A 17,904-nucleotide genomic window follows, 5' to 3' on the forward strand; every position below is an offset into this window, starting at 1 on the left:
AAATACTTATAGAGCAATGTTTTTCATTAATAACTTGTATAGTAATAGACATTCTTTATTCAAGGAATCCGTCTTTTGACGGGCTCCAATTCTTTACAGCTCTGGGCCAACAAAAATCAAGAGATGGATATAAATGAAGAGGAAGCTACAGATGGGACAGATCCAAATGAAGTTAACAATTGGCAATGCATCTGGGAATCTGAGTAAGGGAGTATTAAAGTATATTATTTATTGATGAGGTGCTAGTTTTATTTTTTTTATTTTTTTAACAGTATTAAACTGATAGGAAATACTAATAAGCGAGTTCGGTATTCCGACTACACATGCCCAGGTCAAAGGTCACTATGCAGAAACAACCCTGGAAAGCAGTGAAGTAGTGAAACAGTGGACGTTCCGTTTTTTCCAGCTTCGATTCTTCTAGGTAAGAAAATACTGCTTTCAAACTATGAAATGGTTGTATTTATTGTTCCTTTGTTAAAAGCTAAGATCATTTTGTCGTCTTTATTGCTTTGTTATGCTTTGATGAGTGAGCGAGATCGTGCTCGTCCATGGTCGGTGTCGGCCAGTTGTTGCTGGGTCGTCCCCGTCCCCTCCTGGGTATCACGTCCCTGTCTGGGGTCGGCCGGAGGTGTTGGGCCGGGCTTGCAGCCGGCGCGGGAAGGAGGAGGAGTTGCTGCAGGGACGGGGACGATCGAGCAGCAACTGGCCAGACACCGACCACGGACGAGCACGATCTCGCTCACTCACCAAAGCATAATAAAGCAATAAAAATGACAAAATAATCTTAGCTTTTAACAAAGCAACACTAAATACAACTATTTCCATATAACCATATAACAATTACAGCACGGAGAAAGGCCATCTCGGCCCTTCTAGTCCGTGCCAAACACTTATTCTCCCCTAGTCCCATCTACCTGCACTCAGACCATAACCCTCCATTCCTTTCCCGTCCATACACCTATCCAATTTATTTTTAAATGATAAAATCGAACCTGCCTCCACCACTTCCACTGGAAGCTTATTCCACAAAGCTACCACTCTCTGAGTAAAGAAGTTCCCCTTCATGTTACCCCTAAACTTCTGTCCCTTAATTCTCAAGTCATGTCTTCTTGTTTGAATCTTCCCTACTCTCAATGGGAAAAGCTTATCCACGTTGTAAAGGAGTGGAGTCTGACACACTGTAACCTTTACTGAGTCTTTAATCAAGGCATATGTTACACACGTCCCAGTGCTGACTGCATCTAGTCTTCAGGCATACTGGAACCAAAGGGAGGAACAAGGGGTGGATATCACAGTTATACTGATATGGCTGGGCGTGGTTAGTGGTGTTGAGGTAGCTACGTTACAGGTTGCATGCATAAACCATCTACATCCTTTCCCTTAGAAATTTAAAATTGAAGTCATAACAGTGGCAGGGCGGTTATACAACACCTGCAAATCTAAACGAAATCACCGTAACGGTCAGGAGGTTTGACAATCCGACCCGATCGAGTGCGCAAGGCACCCTCGCCCTCCCCCCCCCCGAAAGAAGAGTAGGAGGAGCAGGAACAGCCGGGAAGGAGAAAGCCGGCAGAGACCCAGCCGGGAATGCGGAAGGAGACCAGGGGAAGGAGACGGGGTAGAAGGAGTAGATGTCGGGGGAGAAAGAGGAGAGCGGGCAGGGGAGGAGAACCCCGGAAGAGCAGACAGAGGAGACCGCGGCAAACGGACAGACCGGGGCATGCAGCGAGCTGAGGGGTAGTTAGTAGTGGGAGGCTCGACACGCAGAGGAGGAGCATATGGGGCCACAGGAGGAGGCTTAGGCTCTTTGACAGCCAACAAGTGCTGGCGACTACGGCGGTAGATAGTTCCTTCAAAGTCCACCGAGTAGGATCTTGGTGAATTGTCCACCCCCACCACGGTTACTAGTCGGGAGAAACCGGTGGCAGTCTGCATGCGGACGACCTGGCCAGGCAGTAGTGGTGAGAGAGGGCGGCAGGACTTGTCGTGAGAGCGACGCTGAACTTCGTGTCTATGAGCAATCCGTTGCTGGACGGCAGCAGGCTGGAGGACCTTGGGCACTAGGGATTGCTGGGCGATCGGCATCGGTGGGCGAAGAACGCAGGACATCAGACGTTGTGCAGGGGATCGCATGGTTGTGTCCCTGAAAATGTTACGAAGGTTTAACAGACCCTGGTAGAAGTCACCATTGGAGAGACGAGACTGCTCGAGCAAGTTCTTGGCACTGCGGACAGCACGTTCAGCCAGGCCATTGCTCTGCGGGTATTCAGGGCTGCTGGTGTAGTGAGTGAAGTTCAACTTCGCAGCGAAAGCTTTAAATTCAGCACTGGTGAATTGACGGCCGTTGTCGGTCTGCAAACGGACCGGGGACCCAAAAGTGGCGAAGTGTCGGCGCAGCTTACTGATGACCATTTCAGAGGTGATAGCAGGGAGAAGGTCTACTTCGAACCAGTTCGAGCAGGAATCGACCAACACTAGGTATATTTGAGCGCTGCTCAAATATGTCCGCAGCCCGCGATGACCAGGGCATGGCAGGGGCAGGCTGCTGCAGGAGCGGCTGGCGCTGCTGATGTGGGGCAAGAGTATTGCAATCAGGACAGGAGGCTACTCGGGCCTTAATGTACTTTGCCATGCCAGGCCAATAGTATTGTTCTTGGGCATGTGAGACAGTGGCATCGGCTCCGGGATGCCCCATGTGGGCAGCGGTGTAGTACGAGTCGTACAGGGAGGCAGGGACGACCACCTTGTGACCCTTGATGATGATCCCATCCCGGAGCACCAGTTCATCGCGAACCAGAAAGAAAGGGTGGACACCGGCAGGCAACAAAGTCCGTTTGCTTGGCCACCCGCGCTGGATGACAGCTGCGAGCTGTTGCAGGTCGGGGTCGTTGGCAGTGTGCTCAACCAGGCACTGCAGCTGCTTAGAGGGAACAAAGTTGACATTGAGTACCTGCAGATCCTCCTGTTCGTAGGGATGTCTGTCGCAGGAGGACCGGGGGGCTCTGGACAACGCGTCAGCCACATGCATCTCAGTGCCCCTCTTGTAGACGATCTGAAAGTCGAACCGCTGGAGCTGTAGCATCATTCGCTGTAGTCTGGCTCTAAGTGATGTGGATAGGCTTGTTGAGGATCGTCACCAAGGGTTGATGATCCGTCTCGACAGTGAACCTGGTACCGAAAAGGAAGTCCTTGAACTTGGAACAGGCGAACACAACCGCCAGAAGCTCCTTCTCTATTTGTGCATAGCGCTGCTCAGTGTCCGTCATGGTTCGCGAGGCATAGGAAATGGGCTGCAGCGAGCCACCATCATAGAGCTGCAGGCAGGCAGCACCTAGTCCAAAACGGGAAGCGTCACACATAACCACAATTGGGCGCCGCAGATCGAAGAACTTGAGAGTCAGCGTGCTGATCAGCTTCGTTTTGAGGAAATCGAAAGCCTGCTGGTGGTGGGGAAACCAGGACCAGGCAATGTCTTTTTTCGTCAGTTGCCTCAGGGGTGCGCTCAACTCGCTGAGGTTGGGGATAAACTTCCCCAAATAGTTGACCATGCCCAGGAAACGCTGCAGGCTGGTAACATCTGTCGGGGCAGGCAGCTCGGAGATGGCTTTTGTCTTTTGCGGATCAGGTTTCAGCCCGTGGACCGTGAAAATGTGGCCAACATATGGTACCTCAGCTACCCGGAACCTGCATTTTGACGGGTTAAGCTTTAAGTTGATCTGGCGTGCGCGGTCTAGAATCCGTCGGAGGTGGCGATCATACTTAGCAGCATCTCTCCCATAAACAAGAATGTCATCCACAGTAATGGCACACGGCAGACCAGCAAACAGTTGCTCCATGGAGCGCTGAAACACTTCGCTAGCGGAGTTGATGCCGAACGGCATCCGCAAAAATTTGAATCTTCCGAAGGGTGTGCCGAAAGTGGTTAAGTCCGAGGAGCGTTTGTCTAGAGGTATTTGCCAGAACGAGCTCCTGGCATCGAGGACAGAAAACACCGTGGCCTGACCGACCTGGGCAGCAACATCTTCTACAGTCCTCATAGGGTAGTGGGGACGTTTTATTGCCAGATTCAAATCCTTGGGGTTGATGCACACCCGTATCTCGTTCTTACCCTTCTTCATGGTGGAGACCCACTCGGTGGGATCGCTGACGGCTTCCAGCACTCCCGTCAACCATGTTTTTCAGCATGGCTTCAACCTTGCCCTTCATGGCAAACGACACCCTGTGTGGGGCACGGATCACAGGCACTACCGAGGGGTCAGTTGCGATCTTGTATACAAGTGGCAGCTTCCCTAACTTATCGTCGAAGAGGTCGGGGTACTCGGAGAGTGGATTCAGCATCACCCGCACTTCGTGGACCGTGCGGTCGAAAGACACCAGACCGAGATCCTGGCAGGCTTGATTGCTCAATAGAGTAACACAGTCACAGTCCAGAATAAAAAACGACAGGTCACGGGATGATTTCTGCAGCACACAATGGAAGGTGGCCCTCCCCACAGGTGTTAGCTCCTCTCCCCCATAAGCACGCAATATGGAGCGATCAGCAGTCAACAGCTCATTATTTCTTATCCGTTTGAATAGGGATGTTGACATAACATTCACTTTCGCCCCCGTGTCGAGCTTCGCGGAGAAGGACTTGTTGTTGACAGTAATGAGTACAGAAGGATCAGGGAGGCGAGATCGGCCATGAAGGAGAGTGTAAACACTGGCATCTCCCATGGAACAGCTGGGCTCAGAGTCGAGGGCAGTGTCGACAGAAGACTGGGAATCGAAATCGCTATCAGCTTGCTGAAGGTTGTTTAAAACTTGTCTAGGAGCTGAGGGAACGTTCCCACGGGAACGACAGGCAGCTGAAAAATGGTTCATCTTCCTACAGAAATTGCAAGCTTTGCCAAGTGCTGGGCACTGCGACTGCATGGAGTGGATACAATTGCAGTTGGGACACTTCTTGACAAGCAGAACCCGAGGGGCATAAGTCGGCCGCGGCGTAGGGCGAAAGTTGCCTTGTTTGCGACGGGGCATAGCAACACCAGTCAGATTACTAGCCCGATTGTCAGATCCCCTCTGCCCATGTGGCGGGGCAACTACTTCAGCTATGCGGCATGCATGCATTGCCTGAGTCAGGGTGAGGTCTGGTCTCTGCAGCAGATCTGCACGTAGCTTCTGATCTAGCATGCCGGTGACAAGGATATCTCTGGTGAGCTGATCACGCATGGTCTCGAAACGGCACCGCTGAGCAAGGTAGCGCAGGTCAGCGATAAAACATTCAACAGGCTCATCAGGCTGCTGTTTCCGTGTGAAAAATCTAGCCCGCTCCAATATGCGGTTGGAGGGCAAGTCACAAATCTCCGCAAACTTTCGTAAGAGACATACCGGGTCATTAGCAGATTTCGCCGGCTCGACGACCTGGTCGTTGTCATCCAGGACCGCTGGATCATAGTTGATAGCCTGAGCTCGTTTCATAGCATCAGGACCGGCAAGGTTCAACAGGAGCGAGGCTTCGACCGCATCAGGGTCATTTCGGTGCACGATGTTGATGAAGTGGTTGTAGTCCATCACGAAAAGAGCCCAGCGTTCCGCAATGTCAGCGTCAAAGACAAGGGGAGAGGGCTTTCGGCATGAGGATGCCATGATGAATAGGGAATTAAACACTAGTTGGACTAGGGACAAATAAAACCCGATAAACAGGAGGTGCGCGTTTAACTTGCTGACACCATGTAAAGGAATGGAGTCTGACACACTGTAACCTTTACTGAGTCTTTAATCAAGGCACATGTTACACACGTCCCAGTACTGACTGCATCTAGTCTTCAGGCGTACTGGAACCAAAGGGAGGAACAAGGGGAGGATATCACAGTTATACTGATATGGCTGGGCGTGGTTAGTGGTGTTGAGGTAGCTACGTTATAGGTTGCATGCATAAACCATCTACACACGTCAACTCTGTCTATCCCTCTCATCATTTTAAAGACCTCTATCAAGTCCCCCCTTAACCTTCTGCGCTCCAAAGAATAAAGACCTAACTTGTTCAACCTTTCTCTGTAACTTAGTTGCTGAAACCCAGGCAACATTCTAGTAAATCTCCTCTGTACTCTCTCTATTTTGTTGACATCCTTCCTATAATTAGGCGACCAAAATTGTTCACCATACTCCAGAATTGGCCTCACCAATGCCTTGTACAATTTTAACATTACATTCCAACTTCTATACTCAATGCTCTGATTTATAAAGGCCAGCACACCAAAAGCTTTCTTTAGCACCCTATCTACATGAGACTCCACCTTCAGGGAACTGTGCACAGTTATTTCTAGATCCCTCTGTTCAAATGCATTCCTCAACTCACTACCATTTACCATGTATGTCCTATTTTGATTTGTCCTGCCAAGATGTAGCACCTCACACTTATCAACATTTGAACTCCATCTGCCATTTTTCAGCCCACGCTTCCAAATGGCCTAAATCTCTCTGTAGACTTTGAAAATCTACTTCATTATCCACAACACCACCTATCTTAGTATCATCTGCATACTTACTAATCCAATTTACCACACCATCATCCAGATCATTGATGTACATGACAAACAACAGTGAACCCAACACAGATCCCTGTGGCACCCCACTAGTCATAGGCCTCCAACCTGACAAACAGCCACCCACCATTACTTTCTGGCATCTCCCATTCAGCCACTGTTGAATCCATCTTGCTACTCCATTAATACCCAACAATTGAACCTTCTTAACCAACCTTCCATGAGGAACCTTGTCAAAGGCCTTACTGAAGTCCATATAGACAACATCCACTGCTTTACCCTCATCAATTTCCCGAGTAACCTCTTCAAAAAATTCAAGAAGATTAGTCAAACATGACCTTCCAGGCACAAATCCATGTTGACTGTTCCTAATCAGACCCTGTTTATCCAGATGCTTATATATATTATCTCTAAGTATCCTTTCCATTAATTTGCCCACCACTGACGTCAAACTTATAGGTCTACTAGACCAAGTGCAGACCCGTTGGGTCTGTTTCCCCAACGGCGTTTTGCAGGGGGGGGGGAGGGGGGGCTGCGGCATCAAACTCATATTAACCAACCCCCAAACACACAGGTGGGGGGAGGGAGGGGGGATGTGAAGAGGGGAGGGAGGGGAGAGGAGGTGGAGGAAATGGGACAGATTTGGGAGGGAAAGGAGAGCGGGGTAGGGGGTGAGAGAGGGGGATGGGGAGAGAGATGTGGTGGAGGGGGAGGATGGGGAGGTAGGGAAGGAGGGAGGGAGGGGGAGAGGGGTGGGGGAGAGAGGGGAAAGAGTGGGGAGGGAGGTGGAGAGGGGTAGGGGGAGTGATGGAAGAGGGACAGAGGGGTAGGAGGAAGGGGGTGGCGTAGAGAGGGAAGGGGGGGGGGGGGGAGAGAGGGATGGGTGGGAGAGGGGTGCGGAGAGGGAAACATAGAACCATTGAAATTAAGTGCAGGAGTAGGCCATTCGGCCCTTCGAGCCTGCACCACCATTCAATATGATCGTGGCTGATCATCCAACTCAGTATCCTGTACCTGCCTTCTCTCCATACCCCCTGATCCCTTTAGCCACAAGGACCACAATACAGCCAATGAACAGGCCTCAACCACCTTCTGTGCCAGTGAATTCCAGAGATTCACCACTCTCTGTGTGAAAAATGTTTTTCTCATCTAGGTCCTAAAAGATTTACCCCTTATCCTTAAACTGTGACCCCTTGTTCTGGACTTCCCCAACATCTGGAACAATCTTCCTGCATCTAGCCTGTCCAACCCCTTAAGAATCTTGTAAGTTTCTATAAGATACCGCCTCAATCTTCTAAATTCTAGCGAGTACAAACCGAGTCTATCCAGTCTTTCGTCATATGAAAGTCCTGACATCCCAGGAATCAGCCTGGTGAACCTTCTCTGTACTCCCTCTATGGCAACGATGTATTTGAACATTGGGCATTGTGACATAACACGATGGAACGTTCACCATGGGCTGGGGCTGGTGCTGCTTCTATGGGTGAGAAGCCAGTTTATTTTTGAAATATTGGGGGGGGGGTGGGTTAGGATTTGATTAAAAACGTGCACTTAAACACGACGACCAATGGCAAACCCGTTGGGTCTGATCCCCCAACGCAGCCGTTCCCTACCCGTAGCCCCCACTGGGGGGGGGTGGGGGGCGGCATCACACACACTAACCACCCCCACACACAGAGTTGGAAAAGTGTATAAAGACCGTTCCATACCATGTAGCCCCCAGGGGAGACGTGGTCGTCGAAGTCGGGTTCCGGCCGTCTTAAAATAGCGTATCTTGAAGTCGTCGAAGTCGGGTCCGTCTCGGCAACGCGGGGGGGGGGGGGGGGGTGTGGCGGGGCGGCATCACACACACGAAGCATGCCCACACACAGAGCCTTAAAAGTGTAATGCCCCAACGCAGCAGTTGCCTACCCGCAGCCCTCACGGGAGACGTGGTCCTCGAAGTAGTGCCGTCCCCGAAAGGCCGTTTTTAAATGGCGTCGCTTGAGGTTGTGCTACGGGCGCCAGCAGCCGTTATGGTCGCTGGCCAGCAGGAGGCGACAAAATGAGTGGGGGGGGGGGGGGGGGGGAGGAGATGGTTTTAATGAAAAAAATGGACATAAACATAACGAAATGTAATGAGGAGTGGATAGCTGGAAGGGAAAGTGAAATGTCTACCGAAATGTCTGCTTGTATGGGGGAGAAGCCAGTTTGTATTTGAAAAACTGGGGGGGGGGGGAGAAGGCATTACACTTTTGCGTATGTGAGCATTGGGCATTGTGACATCACACGTTGGAACGTTCAGCAGGGGCTGGGGCTGGTGAAGCTTCTGTGGGTGTGAAGACAGTTTAGTTTTGAAATATTGGGGGGGGGGGGGGGGTATGTTATCCATTAAAAACGTGCGCTTAAACACGACGGAATGAAATGAGAAGCGCATACTTAGAAAGAAAAGCGAAATCTCTGACGAAGTGGAAAAGACGTTGGTGGTCCTGCGGCCCCCAATAGCCCCCAATGGGGGGGGTGGGGGGCGGCGCCTCACACACACTAACCACCCCCACACACAGAGTTGGAAAAGTGCATAAAGACCGTTCCCTACCTGTAGCCCCCAGGGGAGATTTGGTCGTCGAAGTCGGGTCCCTGCCGTCTTAAAATAGCGTATCTTGAAGTCGTCGAAGTCGGGTCCGTCTCGGCAACGCGTGGGGGGGGTGGTGGGGGTGTTAGCGGTGCGGCATCACACACACGAAGCTTCGACACACACAGAGCCTTAAAAGTGTAAATGCCCGACCTCTTTTCCGTTTTTCTCTAATTTAATTAAGATGTGCAGGTGGTGTTCTTATCGAGGTTCAGGGGTGAATGACGTAAATATTTTCACACAATATGGGAACATCTCATGTTGTCTTGAAGGCTCCTCGGCCCACATCTGACTCTCTGTACTGTCACTATGGCAACGATGTCTATGAGCACCGGGCATTGTGACATCACACGATGGAACGTTCACCATTGGCTTGGGCTCCTGCATAGGCATATGTAAATGGATCCATTCCGATTGGACATATGTGAAGATTGGGCATTGTGACATCACACGATGGAACGTTCAGCAGGGGCTGGGGCTGGTGAAGGTTCTGTGGGTGTGAAGCCAGTTTAGTTTTGAAATATTGGGGGGGGGGGGGGAAGGATTTGATTAAAAACGTGTACTTAAACACGACGGAATGTAATGAGGAGCGGATACTTAGAAAGAAAAGTGAAATCTCTACCGAAATGGAAAAGATGTCGGCGATTCTGCGTCCAGTTTCGGAGTTGCAGGGAATCAATGGAAGAAATGTGACAGCCGGACGGAGTTCCGTTTCGGAATTTTGGGCGAGAGTTTTATATATTAATAGATAATTGCTAGGTATACTTTTAGAACCCTTTTTAAACAATGGAACAACATGCGCAGTACGCCAATCCTCCGGCACTATTCCCGTTTCTAATGACAATTGAAATATTTCTGTCATAGTCCCTGCTATTTCTACACTAACTTCCCTCAATGTCCTAGGGAATATCCTGTCAGGACCTGGAGACTTATCCACTTTTATATTTTTCAAAAGTGTCAGTACTTCCTCTTCTTTGAATCTCATAGTTTCCATAGCTACTCTACTTGTTTCCCTTACCTCACATAATTCAATATCCTTCTCCTTGGTAAATACTGAAGAAAATAAATTGTTCAATATCTCCCCCATCTCTTTTGGCCCTGCAGATAGCTGTCCACTTTGACTCTCTAATGGACCAATTTTATCCCTCGTTATCCTTTTGCTATTAATATAGCTATAGAAACCCTTTGGATTTACTTTCACCTTATTTGCCAAAGCAACCTCATATCTTCTTTTAGCTTTTCTAATTTCTTTCTTAAGATTCTTTTTACATTCTTTATACTCCTCAAGCACCTCATTTACTCCATGCTGCCTATAATTATTGTAGATCTCTCTCTTTTTCTGAACGGTGTCCAATTTCCCTTGAAAACCATGGCTCTTTCCAATTTTTACTATTTCCTTTCAACCGAACAGGGACATAAAGATTCTGTACTCATAAAATTTAATCTTAAAATGTCCTCCATTTCTCCTCCACATCCTTCCCATAAAACAAAATGTCCCAATTCATTCCTTTTAAATCCTTTCGCATCTCTTCAAAGTTAGCCTTTCTCCAATCAAAAATCTCAACTCTAGATTTTAAATACTTTTAAAGCAGTATTTTCTTACATAGAAGAATCAAAGCTGGAAAAAACAGAAGAAATGAAGGTCCACTGCTCCACTGCTTTCCAGGGCTGTTTATTCATAGTGACCTTTGACCTGGGCTTGTGCAGTCGGAAGCAGTCAGTAAACAGAACTCGCTTATTGTTAATTTGAAGCCAGTTATTTCTTGAAAACTGATTGCTATCATTAAAGCTGTTTTATATTAAAGTGAATAAAAAAGAGCAGTTTCTTTTAGTGAATGGCTGATCAACAGATATCTAGCTGAAGAAACTAAGGCAATGTGAGAAGATGTTTTAATGCGAGTAAGTTAGGATTCAAAATGTACTGCTGATAGTGTGATGGAGGCAGACACAAAGGGAAATATATATATTCTTCGTGAAGAAAAATAGCAGAGATGTTGGGGAAAAATGCTAAGAGTGATGGGCCTGTCCCACTAAGGCAATTTTTCAGCGGACTGTCGGCGACTGTCAAGTTGCCGGCAGTCGCCTGACAAACTGGCAATTGGAACGGCGACTGTCAGAGTGGAACACACACAAACACATCGCTTCCTTCACCTGCCCGTTATGCAGGCGGGGGAAAGGGCAAGCGGGGGGGGTGCTGTCTAAAACATTCACACGGTGCAAAGCCAAGGTGAAACACACACACCGCGATGAACAGGAAGGTTGGCGCTGTAAAAAGACGACTAAAGCACAGTGTGCGGTAAGCCCTTTAAAAGGGGGGGGGGGGGAGGGAAGGAGGGAGAAGGAATAGAGACAACTTTTAAGAAGACAGAGATACACGGCTGTGAAGCTCGGCGGACATTTAACATTGCCGGTCAGTTATCCTTGGTTCTGAAAACTACTGCTTACCTTTTCTTTTCCCAATGAGCCAATGAAATTCACCGGTCAGCACCGGCTACAAGCTATGAGAATCTCTGAGAACCTTCGACCTCCTGGCAACCCATTAGGACCTTCTGGCGACCCACCTACGGCTCGAGATGGCGGCTTCATTCTAGTTGCCGCTAATTTTTCAACATGTTGAAAAATTCACGGCGACCATAATGAGGTCGCGACTAGTTCTCAGAATGCGGGAACTCCTCACGACCATGAAGGCGACTCCCCAGAAACCACCCGCGAACATGTGGCGACCATGTGTTGACTGCATAGTCTCCTGTAGTCGCCTAAAAAGTCGCCTAAGTGTGACAGGCCCATGAGGCTCACTTTTTTGGTTTTCATCTGGCACTAATCAACAGAGAAGAAAAAACTTTTTGTTTCTTTAAGCTAGCTCCGTTCCTTAGTTTGTTACTCCACCCCCCCCCCCAAATTTCTTCTACAATGATTTATATATTTATAATCTGTCTCCACCAACCTGCCAGCATGCATTCTTAAGCTTTAGACATGTTTACGTTACTTTAGTTTTTTTCATGAGAAGATTTTCCTTTTTATTTACCCTTTCTTTAACATTGGCAAATTTGCAGATGACACATAGAAACATAGAAAATAGGTGCAGGTGTAGGCCATTCGGCCCTTCGAGCCCGTTCAATATGATCATGGCTGATCATCCAACTCAGTATCCTGTACTTGCCTTCTCTCCATACCCCCTGATCCCTTTAGCCACAAGGGCCACATCTAAATCCCTCTTAAATATAGCCAATGAACTGGCGTCAACTACCTTCTGTGGCAGAGAATACCACAGATTCACCACTCTCGGTGTGAAAAATGTTTTTCTCATCTTGGTCCTAAAAGACTTCTCCCTTATCCTTAAACTGTGACCCCCTTGTTCTAAACTTCCCCAACATCGGGAACAATCTTCCTGCATCTAGCCTTTCCAACCCCTTAAGAATTTTGTAAGTTTCTATAAGATCCCCCCTCAATCTTCTAAATTCTAGCGAGTACAAGCCGGGTCTATCCAATCTTTCTGCATATGAAAGTCCTGCCATCCCAGGAAAGAGTCTGGTGAACCTTCTCTGTACTCCCTCTATGGCAAGAATGTCTTTCCTCAGATTAGGAGACCAAAACTGTACACAATACTCCAGGTGTGGTCTCACCAAGGCCCTGTACAACTGCAGTAGAACCTCCCTGCTCCTATAAATCCTTTTGCTATGAATGCTAACATACCATTCGCTTCTTCACTGCCTGCTGCACCTGCATGCCTACTTCAATGACTGGTGTACCATGACACCCAGGTCTCGTTGCATCTCCCCTTTTCCAAAACGGCCACCATTCAGATAATAGTCTACTTTCCTGTTCTTGCCACCAAAGTGGATAACCTCACATTTATCCACATTATACTGCATCTGCCATGCATTTGCCTACTCACCCAACCTATCCAAGTCGCCTAGCATCCTCCTCACAGCTAACTCTGCCCCCCAGCTTCGTGTCATCCGCAAACTTGGAGATGTTGCATTCAATTCCCTCGTCCAAAGCATTAATATATATTGTAAATAGCTGGGGTCCCAGCACTGAGCCTTGCGGTACCCCACTACAGGGTATTGGTGAGACCACACCTGGAGTATTGCGTACAGTTTTGGTCTCCTAATCTGAGGAAAGACATTCTTGCCATAGAGGGAGTACAGAGAAGGTTCACCAGACTGATTCCTGGGATGTCAGGACTTTCATATGAAGAAAGACTGGATAGACTCGGCTTGTACTCGCTAGAATTTAGAAGATTGAGGTGGGGATCTTATAGAAACTTACAAAATTCTTAAGGGGTTGGACAGGCTCGATGCAGGAAGATTGTTCCTGATGTTGGGGAAGTCCAGAACAAGGGGTCACAGTTTAAGGATAAGGGGGAAATATTTTAGGACCGAGATGAAGAAAACATTTTTCACACAGAGAATGGTGAATCTCTGGAATTCTCTGCCACAGAAGGTAGTTGAGGCCAGTTCATTGGCTATATTTAAGATGGAGTTAGATGTGGCCCTTGTGGCTAAAGGGATCAGGGGGTATGGAGAGAAGGCAGGTACGGGATACTGAGTTGGATGATCAGCCATGATCATATTGAATGGCGGTGCAGGCTCGAAGGGCCGAATGGCCTACTCCTGCACCTATTTTCTATGTTTCTATGTAAGCCATCTACAACTTGTCGATCTAGCCGTTTGAAAATATTTGAATTACTGGAAGCTAATCGGGTAGATTTCAATGCCAGATATTTGTTGGAGCACATTTAAAATGACATCGGAGGGGACAATATTGAACATTTGTGACTTTCATATACTCTCGTCCTGAGCTGTCTGACAGTTATATGGTGAAACACCAATTGATCAACCTGTAACTGTACAGATCTTGAAATTTAGCTTGCTGAAAAATGGTCTGAGCAAATAGTGGCAAGAACAATATTAAACTTCAATATCATGCCTCACGGTGGAACATTGGTTTCTGACCACTCTACAGGCTCAAATTTTAACAACTTGTGCAAGATGGCACAAAAAGAAAAGAATGCTGAACAAAAATTGAGAAATCTAGACAAAGAGTTCTGGCCTGAAACGTTAATTCTTTCTCTTTCCATGCATGCTCCCTGATACGCTAAGCATTTTCCAGAAAAAAATAGCGCTCAGTTGGTTTCTTTCACTTTTCTCCAGCATTACATAGTCTGAACATTGGCAAAACCTCTGAAAATTCAGGCTGAATAACTTTACTGATCTTGTTATTACTTGTGGCATTAGTGTGATTAAAACTAAGAATGTTAATTTGCGTTCACAGAACTGCAACACCCATCCATCTATTAAAGGTGTCTCCAGATGGTGAATTTTTTGCCACTGCAGGAAAGGTACGTTATTTGTGTTTAATTAGTTTTGAACAGTATTCTAATTATGAGGTTCTTTGAGGTTTATTTGATTATGGTTCGTTAATCAAGTATCATCTAAAATGCTCATCAAGGTGAAGTAATTCAGAGCTAAAAAATCTTGCTTTATTATGACATTAATTCTAACTCTTAAGCTTTTTTTCAGGTTCCGATTTCAACCCAGTTGTGGATTTTGATCCCTCTTTCTTTTAATTATTAATCATAGATTCCGGAATGCAAGAGCATTAAACCAAATCACTACATGACTGGTAATTTTAAATAACTGAAAATGTGTTATTCTAGGAAAAGTCAAGAAGAAAAGACTCCTAAGAACAGTGACATTTTGCACCAGATTTGTTGGTGTTATTACATGTCATTACTGGATACAAGGGAAATGTAATAGCTCTTATTTTAAAAACCACATTCGCAACACCAGTTATTTATTTCTGTACATGTTGTGGAATTGTTCACTTTTTCTGTGAATTTGGTGATCAATGTTGTTCCATCTACACTTCATGCTGCCCCGGCAAGGCCACCAGCATAATCAGGGATTGCTCTCACGCCAGCCACTTCATCTTCTCCCGCGCCCCCCACACAATCAGGCAAGATGTACAGAAGTTTGGAAACGCAGATCTCCAGATTCAAGTACAGTATCTTCCCAGCTGTTATCAGGCAGCTGAACCATCCTCTCACCAGCTCGAGTCTGGTCCTGACCTTCCATTTACTTCATTGGAGACCTTTGAACTATCTTTATTCAAACTTTATCTTACACTATTTTTTGTATCCTTTATCTGCACATTGTGCATGACGATTGTAATCATGTATAATCTTTGACTGGATAGTAACAAAAAATATTTTCAGTGTACTTTTGCCTGACAAAAATAAACTAGCCTGAACTGAAACTTTTGTCCTGGAAAACACCACTCAGTTCGATAGCAATTGGTGGAGGAAAATAGGGAAGAGAAATAAAAACTGTCAATCTTGGCGAATCTCTAGAAATGAGAAAAATATTTTCTGAAATAAATTGAAATACAATATTAGTTCCAAAAAGCCCAAAGCCCTAGGTTCATACTTCATAGTTTAGTTGGTGATTGGAGTTCAAGAGCTTGATGGTTGTTTGGAACAAGCTTTCCTGAACCTTTCCTGGTGAAGGGTTTTAGACTCCTATAATCTAGTTTTCAGATATTGATTTTAATTAAATCTGTGCATTGGATAATAATTTGAAACTTTCCCCTCCAAGAGGAATCAAGAAAACCTCTCTTTGTGTATTTACCGGCATCTGCAATTCCTTGCTTCTATGTAAAGAAAACTACAAATCCAGCAGCCAGATTACTTTGGGATTGCCATCAAATTAACTCATTGAACCAAACATAAACACAACTTTTTTTTAAACATAGGGCTTTCTTTGAACATACAGCTGTGTATTTTATCCTTGCCTTGTCAAGATCCACATTTAATGGACAATGCCATCAGTATAGCTACAGCATGCTGTATATTGATAGAATCAATGGATTTGCATTTTCAGATTCTACAATTTCTGTGTCGGCTGCCTTGGGTGAACCAGTTCTAACTGGTTACCTCATTAACTGAGAGGCTAGCAGGGAACTTGTTTGTTTTTTTACCACTTCCTTGCTAGTGGGAGTAAGAACTGCAAGGTTAAGAAAACCTATCAGTTAAAGTAAACAAAAAGAAAGAAATGAAATTTAACCCTTTGTTCAAAAATGCAACCTGTATTTCCTCCCCATAACTTGTTGTTTTTCTGCCTCCTTCCTTTAATATTGTCCTTACAATTTACTCCTACACTTTTGTAATTATTTTTGCTCAATTGTATTCTGTTCAATTCACATTGCAGATTTTCTGGATTAAAACTCTATAAAAGTCACATGTTGTACCTACTGTCATTTCATACTAAAGATAGTTTGGCTGGATTTTTTTTCTCTTGAGTTGATATAACAAACACAAATATTTTGTCATTAGGAGGGTGGGCTTCCTAATAACAAACCACAGAACCAGTATTGGGGAATATCAAACATAACTATCAGCTCTTGTGTTTGTGTATTTTCTTTTTTTTTTAATGATTATAACTTTTGATCTAAATCTGAAAAAAATTTCAGGTGCTGTGAAATACCAGTATTTGACTGAATGCATGTTCAATTTTATATTGGCAACATGGGTAGTAGACAAGGTGGTGAAGAAAGCATTTAGCTTGCTTGCTTTCATCGGCCAGGGCATTGAGTACAAGAGTTGGGATGTTATGTACAAATCATTGATAAGACCACTGTTACAGAGTGTAGTTCTGGTAGCACAGCTTTTGGAAGGATGTCATTAGGTTGGAAAGGATGCAGAGAAGATTCACAGGTTTGTTGCTGGGACTGGAGAGCTCGAGTTTAAGCAGAGGCTGGAAAGGCTGAGCCAACTTTTCTGTGGAACATAGAAGATTGCGGCGTGACCTTTTAGAGGCTATAAAAAATCATGTGGGGGGGGGGGGGGGTGTAGATAAGGCAATCAGTCTGTCTTTTTCCCAGCGTCGAGAACTAGGGGGCACAGATTTATGGAAGAGGGATGATTTACAAAAGACCTGAGAGATGACTTTCATGCAGAGGGTGAGAGTACATGGAATAAGCTGCCAGAGGAAATTGTCATGGTGGATACAGTTATAATTTTTTTATTACATTTGGACATATGCATGGATACAAAAGGTCTAGAGGGATTAGGGCCAAAATGCAGGAAAATTAGTCTAGATATCTTGGTGGGCAGGGGTGAGTTGGACTGTTGGGCCCTTGTTTCTGTGCTGTGTCATGTCTAGGTGAAAACAAACATTTAAAATTAATTGCTCACTGTTTTTGTTTCTCCTGTTCCACATTCTTCAGGATGATTGTCTTGTGAAAGTGTGGTACAATTCCAGCAGCTGGCAGTCAGCAATGATGACACCAATCACCCCAATGGACAAAGAGGAAGACGACATTGATTTTTCCTTTGTGTATTTAGCCCATCCTCGGGCTGTGACAGGATTCTCTTGGCGGAAGACCAGCAAGTACTTGCCAAGGTTAACTGAATATTTAGAAAAATTAATCATTGGATAATCACTGCAAATGCTGATTTTTTTCCTTTTCGGGTGACAAATGTGTGAAAGTTTAGGTAATCTTGTACTCGCCCAAATATCATGGATGTTCAGAAGCAGAGAACAAGTTAAAGTTGGGTGTATTTTGGCAGGCTTTTATTGTTCACTCGACCAAGTGGGACCCGTTGGGGGGGGGTTGGGGGGGGGCCTGCGGCGTCACGCGCACACACACACTAACCCCCCCCCCCCCCCCTGATATTAATATTATTAATTCGCTCCTTTTCCCCCATCCCCCGCCCTATCCACTCACGCATAGCCCCCAACTGCGCAGGCGTGGCTAGAGAAG

At 46.2% G+C, this 17,904-nt stretch overlaps 1 protein-coding gene across 6 annotated transcripts in view; it reads left to right on the plus strand.

Annotated features, from left to right (window-relative positions):
• The window catches only part of dmxl1 (Dmx like 1), a 240,997-nt gene that overhangs the window by 57,145 nt on the left and 165,948 nt on the right, over positions 1-17,904 (plus strand). For all 6 annotated transcript variants that reach the window (XM_033017479.1, XM_033017480.1, XM_033017481.1 and 3 more), the window contains exons 5-7: positions 65-203; positions 14,416-14,482; positions 17,368-17,543. In XM_033017479.1, the coding sequence (XP_032873370.1) occupies positions 65-203; positions 14,416-14,482; positions 17,368-17,543 (382 nt within the window). The remainder of the gene's footprint in view (positions 1-64; positions 204-14,415; positions 14,483-17,367; positions 17,544-17,904) is intronic.

This window comes from Amblyraja radiata, chromosome 3, assembly GCF_010909765.2.
Source record: "Amblyraja radiata isolate CabotCenter1 chromosome 3, sAmbRad1.1.pri, whole genome shotgun sequence".
NCBI classification, from domain to species: domain Eukaryota; kingdom Metazoa; phylum Chordata; class Chondrichthyes; order Rajiformes; family Rajidae; genus Amblyraja; species Amblyraja radiata.